This window comes from Gobius niger (genome assembly GCF_951799975.1).
Source record: "Gobius niger genome assembly, chromosome: 6".
Classification (NCBI taxonomy): Eukaryota; Metazoa; Chordata; class Actinopteri; order Gobiiformes; family Gobiidae; genus Gobius; species Gobius niger.
The window spans coordinates 25650996-25677410 of NC_136857.1; the positions used below are offsets into that span (position 1 = coordinate 25650996).

At 41.0% G+C, this 26415-nt stretch overlaps 1 protein-coding gene across 1 annotated transcript in view; it reads left to right on the plus strand.

Moving 5' to 3' along the window:
- The first annotated feature begins 3390 nt into the window (after positions 1 to 3390).
- Positions 3391 to 26415, plus strand: part of oprl1 (opiate receptor-like 1) — a 111634-nt gene continuing 88609 nt past the window's right edge. The window contains 1 exon segment of the mRNA XM_079558065.1: positions 3391 to 3637. Coding sequence (XP_079414191.1) covers positions 3432 to 3637 — 206 coding nt within the window. The 5' untranslated portion in view covers positions 3391 to 3431.

Below are 26415 nucleotides of genomic sequence, written 5' to 3' on the forward strand. Positions count from 1 at the left end.
AGAGTACCATTAAAGTGTCGGATCGATAAGAGTACCATTAAAGTGCCGGATCGATAAGAGTACCGTTAAACTGCCGGATCAATAAGAGTACCATTAAAGTGTCGGATCGATAAGAGTACTGTTAAAGTGCCAGAACGATAAGGAGTATCTATAAGAGTACAGTTAAAATCTTGGATTGATAAGGAATATCGATTAGAGTGCCATTAAAGTTCCGGATTGATAAGGTGTATCGATAACAGTACTGTTAAAGTGCCGGATCGATAAGGATCTTTATCGTTTGCAAAAAAATCACAGTCAGACCTCAGATCTCAGTGATTATCCGATATGTTGTGGTTTCTTCTGTTATGAATATCTATATAATGCCTAATATGGCAATAACGATAAGTTGGCAATAAATTGTGCTGCCTTAATTGAAAATCTATCTATTGAATGAATGTCCTCCAGAGTTGTATGGTTCATAACATTTCAACTTAAGAGCCTATTTGGCCCATCATTTCCTTTGTCTGACTATCCAAAACTATCGACACAGACTAACTGGCTCTGTGACCAACTTTTATGCCCCGAGCCACCGGCTGAGAGCCACTGCTCTAAAGAACAAAAGACAGTATTTCTTCTCCACAGGCTCTCCTCGGGTGTCCCTCAAAAATCAGTATTCAGTCAATGCTCGCTACCATTTTTTCCCTTTCTTCTGTTTTCAAGGGCTCTTCATGCAACATTTTCTTTTGTTGGGATAAAAATGGTACCCGGAATGGTACCATCTTAAGGAACTGAGAAGAAGCTATGATACAATATTTAACACAGCTTCCTTATCCAAAGACACCAATTGACTTCTCATTCCTGCCTGCATTTTGCCAATATCTGCTCTCTTGAAGCCCTCAAAACTAAAATTCCAATTCCATGTGATAATGCGTCTGAGCAGTCTGCCGCCCGGTGCCTCTTACACCGTCTAAAATGTTTCCTTCACTGCCAAGATTCGGTTTCCTTCACCAGTTCTGCCTTGATTTCCCCGAGGTGTTTTAAGGCAACACGGGGAAGTGTGATCCGGAGCTCTAGGCTGGCCCCAGGGTTTGCTTCCCGCCGTCCCACAAAAGCCTACTGGCAGGAGGGTTTCTGTACTATTGCTGATGTGCTAGTGTGATGTGTCTCATTTTTGTTCACTTATTTCGAAGGAGGTGTTTTATGCAACATTGACTTTGCAGGGCTTTGTACAATGTTGTTCCCTCATCAAAAAACGTACCTGAGGTTGCGTTATACAACCAAAAAGTTTCATTGCACGAGAGCATAGCAGCGAGAGGAGGAAAAAAAACACTATTCCAAACAATGAGCACCCTCTGGTACTGGAGCGATGATGTTTGACTGTCGCTATATCCGCGGCGCTGTGAAGAAAGCGGACTTACACAAAAAAAAAAAAATACCGTTCAAAGGTTTGGGGTCACTTAAAATGGGCGGCATGGAAGCGCAGTGGTTAGAGCTCCTGCTTCACAGCTAGACGGTCCCAGGTTTGATTCTCACCTGGACGGGGCCTTTCTGTGTGGTGTCTGCATCTCTGGTTTCCCCTACAACTAAAAATATGTACAATAGGCCAGGATGAATGATACGGCGCGTGAATAAATGATGGTGGTCAGGGGAAACTGAAGCTGCAAAGGAAGGCTACCACCACTGAGTATGGAGTGAATGTAAAGTTGTCTCAAATAAAGCACTTTGGCCACTGTGGCCATGTCTGTAAAAGGCGGTATACAAATAAAACTCTTCTTCTTCTTAAAATGTCCTTATTTTTTTTAAAGAAAAGCGTTGGAATACTATAGCTGTGCAGAGGCGCACTTCAAGCAACCCTTGCTCCAGTGTTCTAATGGTACATTGTGTTAGCTAATCATGTTGTGATGATTAGAGAAGTTATAGAACTGGCCTGGGTGACACCAAACTTTGGAATGGTATTTTTGCAAGTAAATAAAAAGGCAGGTGTGGCTTAAAAAGAAAGGCATTGGTGATATGTGTGTAAAAAGTAGGGCTGGGACTTTTTTCCAATTAATTTCCATTAATTAATTATATAAGGATAGGATAAGTCTTTATTGTCATTGCAAAATCAATCACTTAAAAAAATCATTTTAAAAGCACTCCCTTGCATAACAGCATAAAACATCAATAAGGTTTAGTGCGACTAAAAATATGAATCAAAATGAATCACACTTTACTTTCGCGGCACAGACACTTCTGTTCCCTTTTTCCTGCAAGACGTTGCCTCGGGACGCGAGGTAAAGCCAAAACCAATCAAGCTTGTTTATTCACACTGTTCAGCCGACAAACCTATATAAAGATATCATTCTCCAATGTCTCGGGGCAGGACAAAATAAATCAAACTGCCGTTGTCTTTAAAGTGTTTGAAATGATCACACAGACCTCACATCTCCACTACAAATAAGTTGAAATGTAGGAAAATACAAAGCATCTAAAATGCACCCCTGAAAATGAATACCCAAAAAAGAGCCATAAATCCCTTCGCTACTTTGCTTCAGAGTGCGAGTTGAGCCACTCCGAGACCAGTATTGGGTAACGTTACTTTTAAAAGTAACTTGTTAAGTTAGCTCGTTTCTCCTCTGGAAAAGTTAGATAGATAGAGACTCAGTCGTTACCAATAATAAACATCTATAACTTTCATTTGTCGAGCACTTTTTCCAACAAGGAATGCTCCACTTCACAAACGGGGTCCCCAAAAACACTAGCTCACGCAAACAGCCCGATACCAGTAAATATATTAAACAATAGCACAATAAATTTGCTTCACTAAGCTTTATTTTGTATGTAGCTTAGCTTTGTTCACTTTTATGTAAACAGTTTGGCCCTGTCAGAAACTGCACTCGTTTTTCAACAAAAAGAACGTCTGTAAAGGAGCTCTTACGCATTGCAAAGTGCATTGAATTGGTAATAATAAACATCCAACATACCCAACTTGGTTTTGATAAATTGTACAGCTTTCCTCAACCACATAACCAGCTACGAGTTTGTTGATGACATTGGAAGGACCGATACTGCCAAAAGCTAGTGTTTGGGAGGCTTCATCGTGGTTTTCTTCAGTTACATCATATTTAACGTTTATTACAGCTTGTGTGGTATTTTAGGATATGATGATGCACTTTTTGAACAGAGGTTTACTGTCATTTTCATGGAGAGTTTACACTATCCAGTATCGTTACAGTCAATAATCTTGTTTATTGTGATACTTTCCTGCCCCATCAGAGCAGAGTCTGTACTACATGGTTGTGTATTTACTGGTTACTGTAATGAATTACTGGTGGTCCGATGCAGCAAGACACAACGCATTCTGGGTTTAAGCCAAATAACAAATAACAAAATAAAGCACCCATTCTCAGTCCATGTCTTTTCTTCGTCACAGGTGAAGCCTTCCCACTCTCTCTCCCGGCTCACGGCCAATCATGGACTTCCCGGACGATTTCCTGTTGACGGAGCTGAGCCACTACCACCTGTACAATGACTCGCTCTTCCACGACAACCTCACCAACTCCTACAACGAGACCGCGCTACTGCCCACCAGCGTCAAAGTCACCATCGTGGTCGTCTACATGATTGTGTGCGTCATCGGGCTGGTCGGCAACTTCCTGGTCATGTACGTCATCATCAGGTAGGAGCCAGAATGCTATAGTGTCCTCCGTCAGATGTAGTCCATGGAGATTTGGGTTTGCAGTTTGTTTTTGTATGAATTTGTATTAAAATCGATCTATTCTGTAGCAGAACAAGCAGCAAAAATGACTGAACTCTTATAGCGAGACACGTCGGGTGCTAGTTTTCTCCCTTAAAGCAGTACTAAGTAACGTGTTTACCTTAATAAATCCGTTTCGTAGTCCCTATGGGGGTAATACAAGTGTTTATGGGATGATTGGAGGGTCTTTCATCTCTCCCTGGTGTCTCTGACCAGAAAACCATGTTTGCAACTCGACTGCCACCGGTGCGGAGAAAGCAATACACACTAATGGAATCACGAAGAAGAAGCTAACAGGCTAACGGGCAAAGCTAACTGTGGGCTAACGTCACTTTAAACAGTATTTACAGCCAGGTTTGAGTGAAAAAAAATATTTCCATTGTATAATTGGATGCACAGTAACCCTCTCTCCCTTCGCCTTTCCTGTCAGCGTAGTATTTACTTTCCAAGACAATTAATAAGTTAAAAAATCGTAACTTGCTACTACACCTGCAGTTGCGGTTATGGCTTCTAGGGGGAAGAGTTACTTAGTACTGCTTTAACATCTTAGTTTTTTATTTGGAGTAAAATAAAAAACATAGACCAAACTCACCTTTTACGATGCTTATTTTATGGCGTTTTGTTGAGTGACGCAAACTAGCGTGACTACGTCGAGCATGACCTCGTCTTAAGCCTAGGTCACAACCGGACAAACGACTTTTTGGCCATGCGATTTTTGGCGTTTCCCAAATCGCTGAGGATTTTTTGTTCGTGGAGAACATAGTTGACCACCAGGCACCCAACGAAGCCTTGAAGTCCAACGTGCGTCACATGGAAGCTGCTTGGACGTGCGGCTAACGCTTTATTCTTACAGCCAACGCATGTAAGTTGTAAGACCAACCTGCAATAAACGTACTGACTGAGGGTTCATGCGGGCTTCATATAAAGGTTGCAACAACTGCACAGGATCTGTACGTTGTGTGTACCAATGCCGTGTGTCGCAGAGATTGCCCAGCAGTTTGGTATTTCAACAGGGTCTTGTCATAGAAACAAGGGTTGACACCATAAAAAAACAACCATCCTCCCCTGCTACACTGAAAGAACATCCATCTGATACACTCCTGAATACGACACACTCCTGGTCTGCTGGCCACTGCCGTAGTCTTCATTCTCTTCAGGTACATTCAGAATTGATGCACTCGGCGAACGGGCAACTCACGATCCACTTATGCGACATGTATGGAGGACGTACGAGACATCTGAACGTGCGTTGGCCGCACTGTGACACGCTGTGACACATATACAAAGTCTGCATGTGTGTACGAAAATGTACGAAAAGACATTTGCTGGCCGCTCAGCCGACGCACAAAAACATACACCGTGCGTACGTTTGTCTTGCAACCTGAACAAAACAGTTTGTTTCACATGAGAAAGAACCTATGGCGGATCTGTGGCTCCAAATTAAGCACGTCACACGCGCTCACTATGCGTTTTGTAAATATGATCATTCCTTTCTGGGAGACAGCTGTGGCCAAATGCGGCCCAAGACAGGTAATATAATATAATATATAGACTCGTTTTCTCAAAATGAGGTTTTCCCTTCCACTGTTGCAACAATAGCTCCACTTTAGTAACTCCTACAGACTCCAAACCAAACCTGGCTTGTATTTTGAAGGCCTTTTCTGATTCCTAAAATGATTTATTGAGCTTTGAACAGCAGAAAATAAGTCCGAAATTTGAATTTTTGTTATTCAAAAACTAAACACAACATTCTAAATCTCATCTTTTTAGCTAACGGTGCAGTCCTATTTCTCTAAATGCAATTTTTTTTACCCTATTCACCTGATGTGTCTCGCCTTAAAGTGTTCACTCAGCCACATTAAAGCGCGTACGACAGGTTAGACAAATTTTTCACGCTATTTCATGCTATTTTAAGACTATAATGCTGACAATTCCATCATTGAAAGCGGCATGACTGAATGACATTGGACGAAAAGTGATTACAGCGATCTGTCAGATACTTGCCTTCTTCACCTCTGTTCGCCTGGCGGGGAGGCTGAGGTCATGTTTGGGTCATTCTTCTCTGTCTTTGCCAATGTGTGTGTTTGCGGAGGACTTGAGGCGCGCTGTGATTGAAGAAGAGCGTAGGTGAGCGACAGTGCATGGACCGCCGAGCGCCGCAGCCTACGGGCACGTCCTTTCTGATCCCACATGTCAAGCCACGGCAGCTGGAAACGCGCTTTGCTCCGACATCAAAACGAATTAGTAGCGGGGAGCATTTCTTTTGAAAGACAAAAAAATGATATGCGGGGAGATGTGGCTACAAGATCCTTATTCTGAGCTCTCTGGTCGAAAACAGACTGTAGCTGTATTTGCTTTCAAATGCTCAGGCTTTCACTCCATGGCACTGGATAAAAGATCCATCTTGTGTTCTGAAGCTTCTGGTGTAAAAGATCGACTAAGGAGTTCAAGAACAGGGCACGCACAAAACGCGGTATTCAAGGGCTTTGTTGGACAGTTCTTGTTAGGCAAAATCAGAGGGTATTTGCACAGGGGATGGCTGTACTGGGATATAATTGAAGCATAGGGGAAAGCGGGTAGGGTTGGGCCACATAAGACATTTCTTAGCTTTACTGCCAAGGCTTTCAACATTTTGGCAAGATACAAAGTCTGCACACTCTCCAGAACTACGTGCAGAGACCGCTAAATCATGAGGCTTTAATAGTCAACAGAAACTGAACACATTATTGCAATGATTTGTCCAGCGGGAGCCTTGGGCCACTACAATTTATTCTGAAGGGTTGACGCACAAACATTTGTCTATGACAGGATGATATCTTATAGAATTTTTATCGTTAATGGTAAAAGTTACAGTATTAAAACATGAAACAGGTCCTTCACATAGGACAGTGGTTCCCAACCTTTTTTCCTTGAAGCCCCTCCTGCACGTGTTGTAGTCAGGCCAAACGGCCCCAGTCAAAAACTACAAATGTATCAAAACAGGAAAATAATTGCTAATAGGTCTTTATTTCAAACAAATAAACTGAAATGGGAGTGTTCAATTAACTTCTAGTCCTTACTCTGTCATATTTGATGATTTTAGACCATACATTTTGCTCAAATACTATCATTTATGACCTGACCCTCTGACCAGGCAAAGCTCTGGGCCCCCCCAGCAATCCCAGGCGCCCCCGGGACATAGGAAACCATATTTTTTTTTAAACTAAACTACCTAAACCGTAGTGTTCGACACCACTGAACTTGACTTACTGACCTTGAAACATTGGTATCACTTTATTTTACACTACTTTGATATATTGTACCTAACTAAATTTAGTACAATGTAATGTTCTCTGTAACAATCTGTAATAACTTGTACCTATGTAGTACATACACAATGGAATAACTTGTATTAGTACTTTGTATGTACATAATGTAATAGAACACGAGATCCTTAAGGTTAGGGCTTAAGGTTAGAGTTATGTCTAAGATCCACAATAACAGGCCATCCACCATTTCTTCAGTCACTCCTCAGAGTTGGGAACTTAACCAAAACATGTAAAACAGGTGTCAAGGATGAGAGGCATTAATGTCTTCTGTGTGACCCAACGCTCCCCAGTCGGCCAAAGACACATGGCATTTAGTCAATTATCAAGAACTTTGTCTTTAGATTATAACTATTCATCCTGGAAATGAAACCTTTCAGGCAGCTGCTGTTGAGCTTCCATGACCTCTCAGTTCAGCCTGGTCTCTTTTTAGCACTAAATCAATAAGTGACCCAACGCTCCCCACGACCCAACCCTCCCCGCTCACCCCTACTATTTTAAAAATGAAGGCCTAATTTTTTTAGGCAACAGCTTAGAGATTTGACCAACCTATGACTGAAATGTGTGGTTTGATAACAGAGTAATTCAGTTAGAGCAGCTTTAACTAGCTTATTTAAATATATTTTTCCCTATTCACCTGCTGTGTCTCTCGCCTTGAATGCCTCGATGCATTTATGTAACGTTTATCAATGTATACTGGAAAAGACACAAATATCTTACCATGATGTAAGACATTGTAAGATATTTGTGCAATAATAGATTTTCCACAAAGAAGCGGTGCCTCAAAACAGTCCGATGCCGAAGCAGAATGACGCACATCTCAGCTGACATACTCATCTACATACGGCTGACCGCAGCACGTTTAGGCTCGTGTAATTTTTCAACATCAGTGATCCAACGTGCCCAGGAACCATTAGAATATCTTAAGAATACCTCAGCATGCTGTAGGCCCTGCATAATAAAGCCTTTTGTGTTTAAAGACGACACACAGTATCATGCTAATCTTTTGGTGGGTTAAAGAAAAAGAGACTATAAGAGAGAATGGGGTCGGGTTAAGAGAAAGGAGAAACTAAACTTAAACTAATCCATATACAGTATGTAGTCAGCCCATCTCTAGCTTTTAAACACTTTTCATTTGACAACAATCCGCCTCCTATTTTCAGTTTTATAGTCCCATAGAATTACGCTGGGTTTGTGGAGTGAAGTATCACATGCGCAGACTGGCGATGTGTCGCACAATGTCGGCGCCTTTCACTGTAAGTAAGTGCATTATTTGTCATTGTACAACCGTGCAACAAAATTGTATGCAGGTGTTAGCTCTGCCTCTGATCCTCTGAAACGGTGCAACGCCTCCTGGGTTTGTCCCTGTTTGAGAGCGTGGTGTCTTGCACTGGTCAGCTCCTCTACCTCCTTCCTCTTCCTCCTGCGCAGTTCCCTCCTCACCACAACAGTCTTTCACCTTTGTCCCTTTTTTCCTTTGTTTCCTGTAGCGCCTCTTGTGATGCCTCCACTAGGCTGCAGGTGTGAGGGGCTCACAAAACCCCCACAAAAACATGGCAAAGACTCACAAAAGCATCCAGCAAAACAATGTTCGCATAAAAGGCAAAAAACACAGCTGCACTAAGAGAGAGGGCGTTGCAGCTTGTTTAGGCGTTGTCGTGACATAAAAAAAAAAAAAAGTCCTTGCTAAAGTTTTGACTTTAGTGATGTCTGGAGTCTGAGTACATTCAGTACAAGCAGCAGAGGGGGTTAGAGGGACTGGGAAACACTAATACAGGATTTTCACTGTAAATGAAAAAGAACATACTTGAAACTAACACCAGCTATAGAAGTCTAAATCTAAAAGCTTGTGGATAAAAGTGGCAAAAACAGCGACAAAAGCGAGACACAAAGGGATGAAAATGCAATGAAAAAGTGACAAAAATGTGACTAAAACAGCAACGCGGCAACAACTCAAGGAAAAAGATCCATTCAACAAAATGTATTTGTAGCTTTCAAATAAGGCGTTACACTGGCCTAGAGGCTGCAAGCTCCAGTCGAGAAGCTTTTACTTTTGGTGAGCTGGTCCAAATGATCCGGTCCACAATAACAGGCCATCCACCATTTCTTCAGTCACTCCTCAGAGTTGGGGACTTAACCAAAACATGTAAAACAGGTGTCAAGGATGAGAGGCTTGGGACATTAATGTCTTCTGTGTGACCCAACGCTCCCCAGTCGGCCAAAGACACATGGCATTAGCTTGTGGATAAAAGTGGCAAAAACAGCGACAAAAGCGAGACGCAAACTGATGAAAATGCAATGAAAAAGTGACAAAAATGTGACTAAAACAGCAACAGCAACGCGGCAACAACTCAAGGAAAAAGATCCATTCAACAAAATGTATCTGTAGCTTTCAAATAAGGCGTTACACTGGCCTAGAGGCTGCAAGTTCCAGTCGAGAAGCTTTTAGATTTGGTGAGCTGATCCAAATGATCCGGTTCACCAAAAAGAGCCGAAAATCCCATTACTATTATTAAGAATGGCTTTGGACCCATAACTATTTAAACGTAAAGTCACATTTGGCTTGTGCGCACATGCAGCCCAAAGGACATTTAGGGTTTGGTGTGAAATGCCGCCCGCGTGGATGAACTCCCAGCGGATTTAGGAGACAATGAGAGTGAATTATGATAATCAATGATCCGTGCCGTTCTGTGCCTCCCGTCACTTTATCTGAATGGAGCTGTGGTCCGTGAATGGCAGCTCCTAATGGGGAGGCTGCTTGGTCCTGGTTTAGTCGGTATTGATCACACAATCCCAGTTTCTTTATTGGAAATATGCCCAATACAGTATTTTTCTGGCTGTCGCTGAATCCCACACACTTGACTCAACAATTTAACTGTTTCCATAGATGTGCACAGGTTCAGAACCAAACTAATCGTAAGGTTTTGTAGTTCATGTCACTGGGAGTCGTCCCCCGGAAAAGTCTTTCTAATGCAGTCCATGCTACAGTAGTATTTTTCCACTATCTTCTGGGGTGAGTGTTAGTTTAATAAGTCCTGAATTATCTTTGCTTCATTCTTTCATTTTAACTCAGTTTTCCTCCTCAGCTGTGATGATGAGAATTTCCGCTTGGGTATCCACAAAGCAATTTCTGATGATGATTTGGAAAACGCTGCTTTCAAAACATCCACAGAATAAAACTTCTAGTAAGTATGTTAATGATAAAAATGAAAACCCGCCCCTGCCCACAGAAGTATCTAAGGGCCAGTTTTTTTCCACTACATAACTCACTCACAAAGGTCTTATTGAATCTTACATATTCCAATCCATAGTCCCTGGTTTCCACTATTTTTAAAACCTTCGTCCGCCTTGTCATTGTCGGGATTGCTCTTTAACTAACTAAAAACACTTTCCATCTCCCTCCTGTGTTTGCTCCCACGCACTCAGACAGACAAATCGAGGCATCCGTCCGGTTTCCGCTGGACTCTGCAAATATGGGGCTTTTAACAGTTAGGTCTGGTTTGCAAACAGGCGAGCACGGCATTGACTAAAAGGGTTTACACGGCAAAAAAGCAACTGCTAAACTGGTACACGTGGAGTATTGAACCGCTTTGGTTCAGCATGTTCAGCTCGGTCCACTTGTGAACTGTTTCGATATATTTTGGTTCCTTTATGGCGTGTTTCCACTGGCAAAACATCTTAAAAATCTTGTTAAGCCCAAGACTGGAAAGCTTGGAGTACGTAGGAGCTACTAAAGTGGCTAATTTGTTGCAAGACTGTAACAAAAACCTAGTTTAGAGAACCACTAACCCATCATCTATCGTTTTCTCATTTCATTGTCATTTGCGCTAATGCCTGCAGAGGGCGCACCAGGCCAGTTTGAAATCATGACCAGCCGAGTCTCTCACTCGCATCATTTCAATGTATAAAATGTATCAAAGCCGAGGTATTCAAAAGAAAGCTCCAAAGCCACAGGTATCCAACCGAGCACCAGCTGAAAATGAAAGGTTTACACGGGTGCCTATGTACGTGAACATTTCAGGAAGTCTGTCAGATCTTTCACTCGCAAGTCGACTCCATTGATTGTTTTTTTTTTTTTCTTTCTTCCTTTTTACTCAAGCTCCACAAATAGCCGCCAATCAGTGCTCCCTTTGGGCTGCGGAGGCGGGGGTGTTACTCCTGTGAGGTGGTGATAGGGGGTAGAAAAAACATTGATTGTAATGGCAGAGAAGAATAGCTAGTTCATACTCTGTGATTATCTAAAGGCACAGGACAAAGAACGCTGAAGCCGGGCCCTGCTCTCCCGACCAATTCATGGAGAGATTTGAATATTATTATATGTCAAGGCGTCCGCAGTAAAGACAGACTGAGCCTTTCAATCATCTTAGCAAATGTTTGTGTTCACGACTGCTCTGTGATAAGGAATAGGTTTCACCTTGTTTTCTGCTTGAAGTAACAGGCCACCGTTTTTACATACTGAGATATGTTCTTATCTGAGCTTTGACGAGTTTATACGTACCTGTCTGGCCTTTGGAAGAGCGTTGTTGCTTCCAACTTCTCCCCGGTTTGGAGTTATAGGAATACATTAGGGGATTCCAAATGCTAAAAACATCTTTGGTCCTTAGGTGTAGATCAACTCGTCTAAGCTCAGGTGAGAACATATCTCAGTATGGAAAAATGGTGGCCTGTTCCTTTAAAACAATATCTTTTTTTTGGTTTTTGTTTTTTACATCAGAATCAAACTTTTCTTTGCATTTTTCATCAGTTTAAACCCAAGAGACTCTGGGGAAAAAGAACAGACCTAAAATGGGCATTATATTAAATAGTTGTATAATCTAAAAAAACAGATGCATGTGCGCCCCCCTTCCCCCGTCCTCTGCTCAGCTGCGGACAGTGGGCGGAGCAAACAGGCCCCTTCTGAAACCAGTAAATTGGTAAGAGGTCTAGCGCCAAACCGGATGTGCGTTAGCGTCCGCCATGACGAGAAGCTTCCGAATTGGGCTGTCAGGAAGGAGTTAGGAAAAGGAGCCTCAATGCTAACTATCATAGCCACTTTAGCATTGGGACCTCTGGTGCTAACTAACCAGTGATTAGGAGCTATGTGCCATCCCAAAAGCCACTGCAACAATCCCCCCCATGCCCTCAACCCCACCCCTCGCCCTCGAGTGATTCATGCGCAACCACTGTTGATTGACAGGTGCACATTTAATGATATTTAAAGATATATATTTATATATATATATTTGACATGCACTTTTGTTTGGCCTGCACTCCACCAATAACTTTAAAGAAGAAGAAAAACAGCTGTTGGCGATGTCACTTCCGGTTGAATTGAACAATTGCTGCTGAAGCTCTTGTTCACTATCTGCATAGAGATCTAACAGTTGACCCCATAAAAGGCTAAGGATTAGTTGCTTGTGTTAGTACTTTGAGGATATAATTTGATGGTTTCAGACGCAGTCCATATAACTCTTAATAAACCCTTAATAAATGATTCTCCAAGGAGAACAATCATTAACACTGAGCCTCAGCTCCTAAAGTTTGCGCAGCAAAGAAAGCAGCCCTTCACACAAATGCAACTGTGTCACGGGGGAAAGAAGCGATCATAATGCACATTTAGTCAGATAAAGCCTATATCGCCAAATAAAGATCCAGGCACAGAGAAACGAAACTCAGATAGAGGGTGAAAGGAGCACACAGCAGGCTGTAAAGTCAGACCATAGAGATAATAAATCGTAGACTCCTTCTGCTCAGTCCTCCCTGTTCACGTTAATGACAATCGTTTAATGGGCAGTTCTTGATGGATTTACAGACTCCTCCTCCCTGCTCCAGTCGAGCATGTTCCTACAAAGGCTGGAATCTCCACTGTAGACTCGGCCCTCGCGGGGCCTATAGTTCGGTCATGCTCGTGCCTTTAGCTCTGATGCAAACGGCCTGTCAATCAAAGACAGGCCCTCATTAATATACAAGAATTCTCAAATTGGTTTCTTTAATTGTACCTGTCCCAGTGTTATCACAAGAGCAATATATGGCTGTACACTGTTTAACATGATTGAAAACCAGACAAAATGGTTGTTTAAAACGAGTGTACAGAGCAATGCTTTCTAGAGAAAAACTAGCTGTTTCTGCCGCCTCTGGTTGGAGGTACTGCACCAATGGCGGGCAATGGCAACCCCTGGCATGGTGGTTAAAAATGGTGCTACCCTCATTGAGTCAAACCCAGGCGAAGAGGGGGGCGGGGAGCAGATGTTAAAATCCGGGCTCCAGTCTCAGTTAAACCCACAGAGGCGATAACAAGTAAAATGAATTTAACTGATCAGAAAGTCACTTTAGTTGTGCAGAAGGTGCAGAGTTCAGGAATAGTTGCGAGAAAGCCTTTGGAAAAGTTGCAATGCCGCACTGATTTGACGGAGTTTGCTTGATTTCGCGTCAATAGTCGTGAAATCCTGGAGAGATTAATAAGGGATCGTGGCCAATCCACTTCGAAGTATCTGCGAATAAACACAATTCCACGGTCGGACAGTTTGACCTCCCATCTGAACTAAAGATGCAAATCCATCATTCTGTCCTCTTGTGGCATTGCGAACACCTGTCCCCAAAGCGCCATCTGTTTGTCTCTTCTGGTTGACAGACTATCTTTTGTTTGGTTATGCTCTGGTTGGTTTGAATTCCTTTAAGTGTTTTTGTATCAATGTAAAATGCCCTGTTTATTGAGATTACAACGTCCTACTGAGCACTCTATCCTGGCAGTGCACTTGTACCTAGTTAGCATAAAAACCTCTCCTTCCCTGTGTCTAATACATACAGATGCAGCCTGGATACGCCGTGCCCCATTAATCTTTCATTGGTTCGCGGTCCGCAGTGAATCATGCAACCTGTCAGGCACAGAGAAACGAAACGCAAGGCTGACTAACTTATTTATGCACAAGAACTGGAGAAGATATACATAGACTATATAAAAAAAAAACATGCTGATTTCAATACAATATTTAGTCTCAGGAATATGCAAAAATGCTGAAAGGATGCTTAAATGATAAACAGTCGCCCACGCTTAACGCATTTTGGCTGTCAGAATGTAATTACAGTGTCTGTCTTAGCCGCAAGAGAGCTTGGATATTATGCTTTTTCAGTCTTTTTGTAGGGCCACACAATTAACCTTTATCGAATCGATTTGGAGGTTTCAGCCACTGCGGTGACCTCACCACAAAAGCCTGAGGTTTGTTTGTTTTTTTCCTGGCTTGCTGAAGGAGAAGCATGTTTGTGTGCTCTGCCGTGCGCTATAAACCAGTGCTGTTGTCGTTGGCAAAGACTGTAGTCATTTAAAGGAACAGGCCACCGTTTTTACATACAGAGACATGTTCTTACCTGAGCTTAGACGAGTTGATACGTATGCATGCAAAACGACCAAAGATGTTGTTAGCATTTGGCCTCTGACAATGTATTCTTATAGCTTCAAACAGGGGTGAAGTTGGATGCTACCACACTCTTCCACGGGTACACACAGAGACCAGACAGGTACGTATACCTCGTCTAAGCTCAGGTAAGAACATATCTCAGTATGGAAGAACTGTGTCCTATTCCTTTAAAGGGACTACACAGAGTTTAAATATGTTTTTAAAAAAAAAGTATTTTCCTCCCACTACATATTCCTGCCATGTCCTAATGTGGAGAATGCACTCAGACCTGTTTACCACCACAACTGCCTCTAAAATCCTGCACTGTCGCTCAAAAAGGTGTTAATTCGGGTCCGTCAAGTGCCGTCATGTACGAGCTTCATATACTGTAGAACCTGCAGTTACGCGAAAGACCTGAGGTGGCAGTAGTGAGTATAAAAAAGACAACTTGCATCTAGAAAACATGTCCTTCGGGTTGAGTTGAATCATGGAATCATCGTTTATTGCGGAGCGAGTTCCTCTCAAAATGTCATCATGGCCTTACATGCGTATCGTTGTATTATGTAATTGAAACAATAATGACATTTGGGGTCACGATTATCTTGGCTAAAATAATTGCGATTAACGATATTATCATCACGGTTTTAAAAAATCACTGAAACTGCGTGAATGCTGGGAATTTGGGCAGTTATTAAATATTCCTCTTCATTGTCTGCTGTACATGTCATATTGAGTGAGACATGAAGTAAGTATTTAAAGGCACGCTGTGTAACATTTTGGACTATACTGTCGTCATCAATACAAAACATGCAGCTAGTGAGCAGCTCGACACTGAAAATGCTATTTCTGCAGTGGGTAATCAAAGACAGGATTTGGATGAGGAACAAATCTACTCGAAAAGTTACCGGCACTGATTGGATTTAGCGATTATCTTCTTGCACGATAATCACGATAATCAAAAAATGTGGCGTTTGATTAATTGCTGCATTTTTTATCACGATTAACGATATTATTGTTTATTGTCTCATCGCTAATTGTAGCTTTATTGCAGTAGGTTTCTGACCGCAATATGTGATGGATTTTCATAAAACAAGCTGTGTTTTGCTTATACAGCTTGATAGTCCTATGTCCACAATACGAGTCTCAGTTCATAAGTTTGTTTTACCTGGTGTCTGCTCTCTGAGCAAAGCACCAGAGCGAGGGGAGGGGATGAGACACACCAGGCCCGTTCATTTGAGAATGATTAAAGCTAAGGATGTTTTTCTGACAACTCCTTAAAATGCCTCTGGGCTGCCTCTTGATGAGTTACATCGTGTTGCTGCATAAAGCTGAAATGTAATGAACCGTGATGTTTAACAGCACTTTTAGAAGGAAGCTTTATATGCAGCTCAATTGCATGAAAAGCAGACCTGCACAGAAGTCTGACCTACAGAGTGTTTTCCCTCACTCTGAACCCGTGAAAATACTTGAGTAAGAGTCTGTATCTCTTTCCTTGCTCTCTCTTCTTGCTGATGCGGAGTGAGTGAGAGATGGCCATGCAGCAGAAGAGCGTCAGGCAAAACAAGACGCAAGTTAAACAACGGCTCACAAACAGATGATGGCCCTGGGAACAGTTTGTGTGGCTTTGCTGATCGCTCTTTGTTTGGTGAAAATTGGCTTAAAATTTAAAGAGAAAGGTGCAACTGAAAACAGACAGTTTTCAACAATGCGAGGCATAAAAATACGCTCAGTCATTGCCTATTCTTCTCAGTTATAATTGGTGTAAATGAAATACGAAATGGTAGCGGCAGCAGCAACAAAGATGGGGATTTTCATATTGCTCTTTTGATTCTGTTTCTGTATATTCTCACAAATTATACTTGAAATGCACAACTCTGTTTGTGGGAGCATTAAAAAGCATTTTGTTATCACTGACCATATTCTAAACCAATTAGAAGGCGTGTTACTAAATCTAAGCAGTGGTCGGCCATGGGGGCCAGGGCTTCTCTGGTAGCTCTGGACAAATGAAGAAAAAAGTGTAGGATGTAATAATAGTATATTTAATTTGTAATGTATCTGTATAATGCACAGTTGAGTCGCTTATATCGGTATTATTGTGATTTCCTACTCAAAAAGTAAGTAAGTAAGTAATATTTATTTATGTAGCACCTTTCACAGACATAGAGGCCACAAAGTGCTTCACAAAATAACAATACAAATATAAAGTACATTTACATTTACAGTCACAAAAACATGGTCATAAAACAACCCTAATGTACTGGGAAAAAAAACTCTTTCTGAAACAAATAGGTTTTCAGTTTGCTTTTAAAAACATCAACAGAATCAAGTAAGCGCAAGGTAAGCGGATGGTCGTTCCAGAGTGTCGGCACGACCGCCTGGAAGGAGCGATCTCCTCTGCTCCTGAAACGAGTACGAGGGACCATGAGCAGGTTCAGATATAGAGACCTCAGCCTCCGAGAGGGGGTGTAAGGACACAAGTCTCTAATGTAGGAGGGAGCCAGGCCATGCAAGGCTCTGAAGGTCAGCATCAGGATTTTAAAATGGAAATGAAAAGGGAGCCAATGAAAGGCTTTTAGAAATGGACTAATATTATGAGCTCTTCTGTGTGTGTGAGTCAGTAACCTCGCCTCAGAGTTTTGTACCTGCTGAAAGAGGGACAGACACAGACACAATTGTTCTAAGTTTTGAGTGGTGCTTTAAGGACATTGCTTTGTCAAATATAACGGCTAGGCTAAGGCTTGTTTTAGCCATTGTGGCAATCACCAGCACCTCCGTTTTATCTGAGTTTAGCTGCAGGGAATTTGCACCAAGCCGTTGTTTAACTTGCACAAGACATTTCAGCAGAGAGTTTACTGTTGGAATGTCACAGGGCTTACAAGAGCAGTGAAGCTGAATATCATCAGCAAACAAATGATGGGAAACATCATCAAAGCGCTGAATATTGTTTCCTATTCGAAGGACATAGAGTATATACAAAATCGGACCCAAAACAGAGCCCTGGGGAACCCCAAAAAACAAATCGGCAGAGTCAGAGAGGATCTGATTTGCAGAGACACTAAAGTTACTCCCCGATAAGTAAGAGGAGAACCACTCTAAGACTGGTCCTGACATTCCGACCAGGTCACGCAGTCTTGTTTACCAAATTTGGTGGTTGATAATCTCACTGGACACCTTTAGCAGGGCGGGTTCCGTGGATTGATGCTTGCGGAAACAAGACTGAAAAGTGTCAAAGATGTTGTATTTCTCTAAGGAGGAGAAATACAACAACAAAAAATGCCTTAAACACCTCTGGTGAAGTGCTCCGTCTTAGGGCCTGCTCTACAGATTCAGCTAAAATTCAGCTGATTTTACTGCTAAAATTTCATGAAAAGCAAATTCTAGCAATGCCTGTAGATTAAATACTGGTTAATACATTCAGCAAATAAATGTATTTTTCCTTTCAAAATCAATTATTTTTCAATGAGTTGTTTTGTAGACCAGACAGCAGGCAGGACAACTAAAAGGCTAAAAACACAAGAAATGTGAACATATTATGTTCAGTTGTTTTACAGTATATACGGCTTATGTTATTTTTCCTAGCTCGAGGCGTATAAGGATCGTCCAACTTTCCCAGTAGGAAATCTGACATCGATGGGCGTGGAAGTCTGAAACTGCGACATCTGAGTACAAATGGAACGCAACATCTGTCAATTAAATAATAAGGCCTGTCTATATTTCTATATGCCCGCCTATCTTGTAACTAGCTCCAAGTTGATTTTAGCTAAGCAAAGATACGTTCAAAGTATTATAGCAACTTGAAGCCAAAACTCATTCAAAACCAATTAAGGCCTGTTTTAATTACGCGGCTGATTGACTGTTGCTCCTTCCATCTTCTTACTGTTGCGCCTCTGTAATGAAGCACTCATCCAATAAGACACCCTCAGGTCTCCTCGGCCTCCCATTTCAAAAGATTGGATCGGATCAGGCTTAGGTTCGTAAGTGTCCACAGAGGACTACAGCTGTTAAACTCAATTCATCACATTACTGTCAATAATGCACTTAGCAGCCAGGGCTTCAGCAGACATTTTGTAAGGCCACACGTAATGCTAATGTGCTGCGTGCTGTCAAATCTTGAACTCATAATATGAATCTTGTGGAATTATGTTCTAAGTAAAGACGAAAGTCAAATCTGTGTGATGGGGTTGCAACTATCATGAAAAAATCCGGCCATAGAAGACAATACAATTCATGAGAATTTAGTTTAATTTGATTGTATTACAAAACAAAATTACTGCATTATACATATATTTTTAAACTTACACAGTTTGGTCTGGTTTCAGTTTGAAAATTGGTCCAAGAAAGTCATAGTGAAGGTAGAGCCAGCTCTAGGGAAAGTCCAATAGTCCTGACCACAGCTATCACAGAAAGGCTGTCTGTACTTCTATTAACGAACAGCATGTACATGACCCCACAGAAAGCAGAAACTCAACAGAATATCATTTAGCATTTAGCTCAGAGGCCACTTTTATACGCTAATTCCTATCTTAAATTGATAATCTGGAAGTCTTATGTATGTATAATAGATTTTATAAAATGTGTGAAACCGACCATCTTGCATTTTGAAGTACAGTAAGTAATAATATATTGTTAAGTTCCTTCTTCTCAGCAACTAATCAGAGTCTAGTATCCTCCCACGTTGACCAATGAGACGAGCTTTTCCTGTGAACCAGCCTGTCAGGTCCAATCAGGAGGAGGGGGAGGAGCTTGATCGTTTACTTTTGACAATTCTATTCCTGCTCTCCTCATTTTGCACATAGAAATAAAAAGGTGTTCGATCCTTATGCATGCGGAGAGCTAGCAAATAAGCTAGTCCATTTCCCCATAGCCGTTAGCATTAGCCAACAAACATCTCAAATCATGAATGATGTTTTCAGCTGTTGTCAACCCATCGACCACGTTTATGGGAGGTACAGACCTTTGGGTAATTTACTTTAGATACAAATTAGCGTCTAAAAGTGTCCTCCGAAACTAAATACTAAATGTCGTTCAAGTTTCTGCTTTTTGTGGGTCGAATACACGAATACACGAATACACATCTAATTGACATTAAACATCATCTTATGAAAGTTTTAGAAATACCGTGAAATATTTAACGCTTCGCTGTACTGTAGGCTGTCTTCACTTTTAATATGTAGTTAGCGGTCGTTAGCGTTATGGTTTGAAGAAGGAGCTTTACGGCTCACGACCCGAGCAAAGATTCCTGTGCAGTCTGGGGCTGTCACTACGAAAGAGCAGGGAATTACCGTTCTCAGGTATGAACTATATTTTAAAGTTTATATTGTTGTATTGGTAACTTTATTTGTTTGTTACGATCAGATTTGGTTAAGGTTTGTTTGACAAATGTTAATGGCAGTTTGTGTCGCTGGTATGTTTACTGATGATCAAAATTAGCCCATTAGGAAGTAGGAATAATTACTAAGTCATGTTGATGTGAAGTCTGCCATCTACTGTTTGTATAGGTCTATAACGGCCTGCTTCGGCAAAAGCTTCACAGAATAAAATATTCTTTTAAATGTGGCAAGAATATTGCAAAAATATTAAACTGTGATTAGTAGCAATCCTTAATCCCTATGATCATACTTGCATTTTTTGTTATGATGGGTTTTATCAGAATAATGGCAACAATCATTATGTCAGTTCCATTACGTTACATTGGCTGGCATAATAACATGGAGACTATCTCAATCAATCTCATTGATGTACATTCATTCATAATTTCTAACAAGGCTTTGACCTCATTCAAGACTAAATGCTAACGGCTATAGGAAAAATACAATGGACGGGCTAACACTGAAAACTCATCCTTAAAACTTCCATCCTTTTTTATTGTTATGGTTCTGACTTTAGGACAATATGAAACCAAAGGTTTGCGGATGAACACAACAGAAGCCTTATCAAGTTCTAAGTCCTCGGTGCAGATTTTCGGGTGTGAAAACACTCTAACACACTACTGAATTTGTGTGAAAACAAACTCCAAAAATAATTTACATCTTACATCATGTTAACAGTTGGGTCGGAAAAGCTGCTACGTCGTGCAACTCCATCCAACATTGGCATACTGCCCCCTCTTGGCAAGGGCTGTTACTGCGCCCTGTGAAGACAATCCTGACCAGTCACTGATGCAGATCAAATAAGTGGACCGAATATGGCAGACCAACACATTTTCAATACCTGTGAAAATGTTCTTAGTTTCGCAACGTATATGATGTGGAAGAAGGATTTTATTCCGAAACATTGATGATACATTTCCAATCGCTGTTACTGCAGAAGAGTGATATACAAACATTTTCTTGAAACAATCCTTGCGAGGAAGAAAACAAATCTCAAAACCTCAGCACTCACTGATGACAAAAACGGCGCATCTAGGATTTCTCAGCATATTTTACGGCAGACCACACGGGCCCCCGAGACGGTGGCTGCGGCTCTGTCTTCAAACGACCGCAGCGTCTGAAGGGATTTCTCTGAAACCGACGGCGGCGTGTGTTTCCATGGCGACCGCGCCGCATTTTGGGACTTCATAAGCTCCACACATCAGTTCAGAGACGGCCAAATGGCTCAAGCATGACTTACAGAATGCAACAGGAATAATAAGGGAAGATGAAAGGAGCAAGAGGGACTGGTAAGAGTGGTGTTTGGGTGTTTCATGTCAAGATTTTCACAGTAAAAATGAAAGTAAATTATAGCTTTGTTGAGATTTTAGCACATCTTTTATACGTGGTTTGTGTTTATTTTTGGTTTGCAAATCACCAGGAGCAGTAGCAAAGTAGTAAGATAGCACTCAGGCTCTTTGCAAGTCTTCTCTTATTATCAAAGGCAGGGAAGTTTTTTGTAATGCTGATTTTGAGTAGATTAAAGCCGCACCTTGTAACATTTCACTCAATAAATAGAATAAAATACAAGAATTAATTGTATAACAGACATTGTTATTGTTGTAAAATACCCTAAAAGAACAAGCCACTGTTTTTAAATACTGAGATATGTTCTTACCAGAGCTTAGACGAGTTGATACGTACCTGTCTGGTCTTTGTGTGTGCCTGTGGAAGAGCTCGTCGCTTCTAACTTCACCCCTGGTTGGAGCTATAGGAATACATTTGGGAGAGGCCAAATGCTAACAACATCTTTGTGTGACTGAGGGCATGCACAAAGACCAGACAGGTGCGTATCAACTCGTCTAAGCTCAGGTAAGAACATATCTCAGTATGTAACAGTGGCCTGTTCCTTTAACATCTTAGTTTTCATTGCAGAGTATAAAAATGACAAAACTTACCCTGTATGATGCTCATTTTATGATATATAGACTTGTCCCTGTGAAGAATTGGGACGATACAAATATGCTATTGTTCTCTTGAGTGAATTAGAAACTTGTCTCAGGGAGAGGACCGCCAACGCTAACACTGTGCTAATTTTAGCGTCTGACTTAATAATAATAATAATTATTATTATTATTATTATTATTCCTGGTTTGCTCTGGAAGAAAAAGCGCTACTATACACACACACAGCGCCATCTATTTGTTAGCATGCTGTTGGGTAAAAATCGAAGCTCGCACACTGCTTCTAGCATCTTTAATTCTCCGTGCAGCCAGCAGACGGTGCTCCAATCCAAGTCAAGTCTCCCTCCCAAACACCAAACAGGTTCTTTTGCTATCAACTTCACTGTCCTAATTTATGTCATCTATCAACCCTACATTACCCGACACACTCAAGCGACGCTATATAAATTTACTGCCGCACATTAGCTCTATATGCAACGCCACGGTTCCTAATGCTGGGCTACTGAGACGTGAAGCCATCGCAGTGAGATGGATTGCCATCGCCAAGCACGGCCGAACAATCTCGCTACGGCTCCAAATTAGATGCAAATGACAGGCATTTATTCAATACCGATGAGCGCGTGATGGTGTTATTGTCACTGTAGATATTGCGTGTTTAATATAGGGGCTCATAAAAGTGACTTGGGGTTGACACGTGAAATGAAAACAGCCATCAGATTGAGAGGCGTTTTTTCTTCTATAATGATTGACGAAAGTCTTGTGTTCACTTGGCCATAACAATAACAGACTAAATGTGGGAGGAAGGTACAATATATGCAGAGAAAAAAAAAAGTATGAATTTTGATAAAGTATTACAAACAAAAACAGGTAAAACTTTAGCTGTAAGGCGTGTACTAACACTACAGAGTTAATGATATGTGATTCAACTTATATATTATTCATAAACCTTCATGAACAAGCACATTTGGTTCATTATGAGACCATTATGATTATGATTGTGTTTGTACATGTGACTTAATACTTTTCTGCAGGGTTCGGATCTTAACCTCAGAATCTTTGGGATGTGCTGGAGAAGGCTTTGCACAGTGGCCGCACTCTCCCATCATCAATACAAGATCTTGGGGAAAGCTGAATGCTATGGATCCACAATGCCACAGCAGAAAAACAAAACTAAAGGTGCTCCAACCACATATTAGAACAAGTGACCCTTTTATTTTGGTCAGGCAGTGTATATATATATCTTTATGTCTTTGCTTTTGAATATTTAGTCTTCATTACTTCATATTTAGTTGTGTATTAGTTCATGATTAACGTATGTTTTACAGGTATGTCTTATTATGAGAGGCGTGTAAATGCATTAACTCATGGACAAGTGCTTGAGTAGCTTTTTGAATAGTTATCTCATTCAGTACTTTTTACTTCTACTTGAGTAATATTACAATGAAGTATCTTTACTCTTAGTAGAGAAAAAAAAGCAACCATTTAAAATGTTAAAGTTACAAAAGCTTTAAGTCGACCTATAATATATATATATATAGTTTTTATTTTGTGCCACGCTCTGGGCTCCGTTGGCACCCATCAGTACAGTATATGAGCGTCCATTTTGTTTTATGGAGTGAGCGGCTCATGGGCGTTGAAAATGCACTGGACACTTGTGGATTCTACCATGTACGCAACGCAATCCTGGAAATACAAATCGAGGCGGTTCAGCTGTAGAAGAAGAAACAACCAAAGCAAGTACTCAAAAAGCTACAATATATCCCAGAATCACTGCGGTCCTCTATCTGACTGAGTTTAAATTGCATAGTAACTTAAAAAGGTGCCCAAGTTAATTTTGTTCCTTTGTAGTCTTATTTTGATCCTGTTTTCGGTATTTTCTTAGTGCAATAATCAAATATCTAGCAATGTTTGAATAGAATGTTCATGACGAGGGACATAACCTGGGTAAAAATAAAAGAATAAAGGTTAAATTTGCTTATGTCCCTGTTGATGCCCTTTGAAGTCAATCAAAGTGGCACCAAATGCTGTGCTTTGACAACACCGCAGGCTACACGACAAAAGATGTTGAGATGATCCTATTGTCATCGTTGCTATTTTTTCCCCCCTTTTTTTTAATTTGCGCGTTTGTCTTTGGCCTCCATTCAGATCCATTATCTGTGAAATCTCTTTATTCATTAGTTTGCCCGTGCAGAATGTGTCGTCTGCCAGAGCTGCTAATGTGCTCTGGCATGACACACATGTTTGGCAACGCACAAAAGAGGAGGGAGACTGATTATGACTGTCTATGCCTGTTCATTTTTGTATGGGGATGGATGTTTACAGTGACAAAACAAGGAAGGCGGTGAGAATGGAAAAAAAATAAAATAAAAATAAAAATGAAATTATACCATTTAAGTGGTCAACTGGATAAGGCTTTAAAAATGTACAATGTTTCTTTGGCAATTCTGAGGCTCCACTGTCAGATCACAACTCCACTTTTCACAAACTGTATGTAATTATAAAATTATTTGAAAACGTGCGCCTTAAAGGAACAGGCCACCGTTTTTCCATACTGTGATATGTTCTTACCTGAGCTTAGACGAGTTGATTTGTACCCGTCTGGTCTTTGTGTGTGCCCATGGAAGAGCTTGGTCACTTCTAACTTCACCTATTTGGAGGTATAGGAATATGTTGGGATAGGGCTGCTCGATTATTGAAAAAATAATAATCACGATTATTTTAGTCATAATTGAAATCACGATTATTCAAATGATTATTTGTTGCCTTTAAAAAAAAGTCTTTATTATAAAAAGTCTTTATTTTAATCTTTATTTATTTATTTAGTAATCAAAACACTATGCTGATATTTTATGTTTTCTGAACAGTCATGAAAGTAAAAATGATTTCAAGTACGCCATGATTAAAGAGAGGTCTCTGTTTCACACCTGCCCCCTGCTGGCCAGCCCTCACACCTGCGCAAGTAAACTGAGCAGTGCGGCCTGATAACATCATCATCACACAGTGCTGTTTGTTTTTATGTCAGGCAAAAGCATGAGCCATGGCACGTGAAATGCGAAGGGAAAATAATCCCAGCGGCCTGTAATAACGCAAGTCTGCTTTGCAAAATTAAAAGAAAATGGCCCCAAAAAAATATGTGATTTTTTTTTTTTAAATATATATAAAATAAAAATTATAATCGTTTTTGTAATCGTTAAGTGTTGTAATCGAAATCGTAATCGAATTTCGATTAATTGCACAGCCCTATGTTGGGAGAAGCCAAATGCTAACAACGTCTTTGGTCGTTTTGTGTGACCTAGGGGGACGCACATAGACCAGACAGGTACGTATCAACTCGTCTAAGCTCAGGTAAAAACATATCTCAGTATGGAAAAACGGTGGCCTATTCCTTTAAAGGGACTATATCATGCTATTTTAGCCATTCAAAAGTTAAGTATAAGCATTTATATGATATATTGTACCTCTACCACTATGGAGCACTCATTTTTGTGATAAATATAGGCCTAAGTGTTTTCTGGAGGTATTTTTCAAACCCGGAAGACACAACGCTTCGATTCAGTTAACTCCGCCCCCTCTCTCCGCACATACAACTTTACCGTAATATAAATAAACAACAATAAGTGAAGTTACTTCACGATGCAGTTATACGGAGTTGACATCTGCAACACAGCTTCATAAATGGATAACACACATGCTAATATGCTAACACACATGCTAACCCGCGTTTGGATTGACTCACCGCTCTGCTCCATCGCTGTTTACATTATGGGACTCGCGTTGGTAATAAAAGTTAATCCACTTTGATTCAGGCGAAGGTTCACCAAACATCCATCAGAGACAGTCACAGAAAAACACTATTTTGGTGATAGTCGCCGAATCCCGGAGAAAAAAACAACTTCTGATGAAGAGTGGCCTCTTCCTGAAAAAGGTTGAATAAACTCCTCGTCCTCGTAGCCAAACGCGCTTCTTTTTCTCCGTCCGTGACATTATCGTTAGTTAAGAATAAGAACAGGTGTGTCCAGAGTAGGTAACGAGCTCCATCTTCACAGCTGCAGCGCAAACATGACTGATCTGTTCAGACGCTCAGGGGTGTTTGTTTTGGCCACAGCTGACCTGGAAGCACCTCAGGCACATCCTTTTTTTTTTTTTTTTCTTTTTTTTTCTCTTTGTTTCTCTCTTACGACAGAAATAATGAAAACGCTATTTTACAAATTAAAATCAGGCCGTAAGCATAGAATTAAGACATAACATTACAGACGTCGAGCACTTCCGTTCCGCTGTTACGACACAACTGAACACTCAGTCGTTCACCAGGAGAGGGCGGAGCCTCAGAGAGCAGGATTCAGGAGGATTGTGGAGAGCTGCGTGAATGAAGCCACAAACCACTCTGGGGGTGTTTTTGATAAGGAAATAGCATAACAACATGGCTAAAAGCTCCAAAAAGTCGATTTTGCATGATATAGGACCTTTAAGTTATGCATAATTATTATGCATAATATGCTTGTATAGCTGTTAATAAGCTTATCTATTATCATGATAATAGGCCATGAATAATATGCTTATTATCATGAGGACGACTCAGGAAGACGTTGGCTGTGTAATTGTATTTGTCTCCCTACTTCTGCTCCTACTCTATGATAAGCTTACTAGTTCTACTTTTACAAACCTGTAATTCAAAATGGTGCTTTCAAGCTGTGAGGCAAACATGCTACA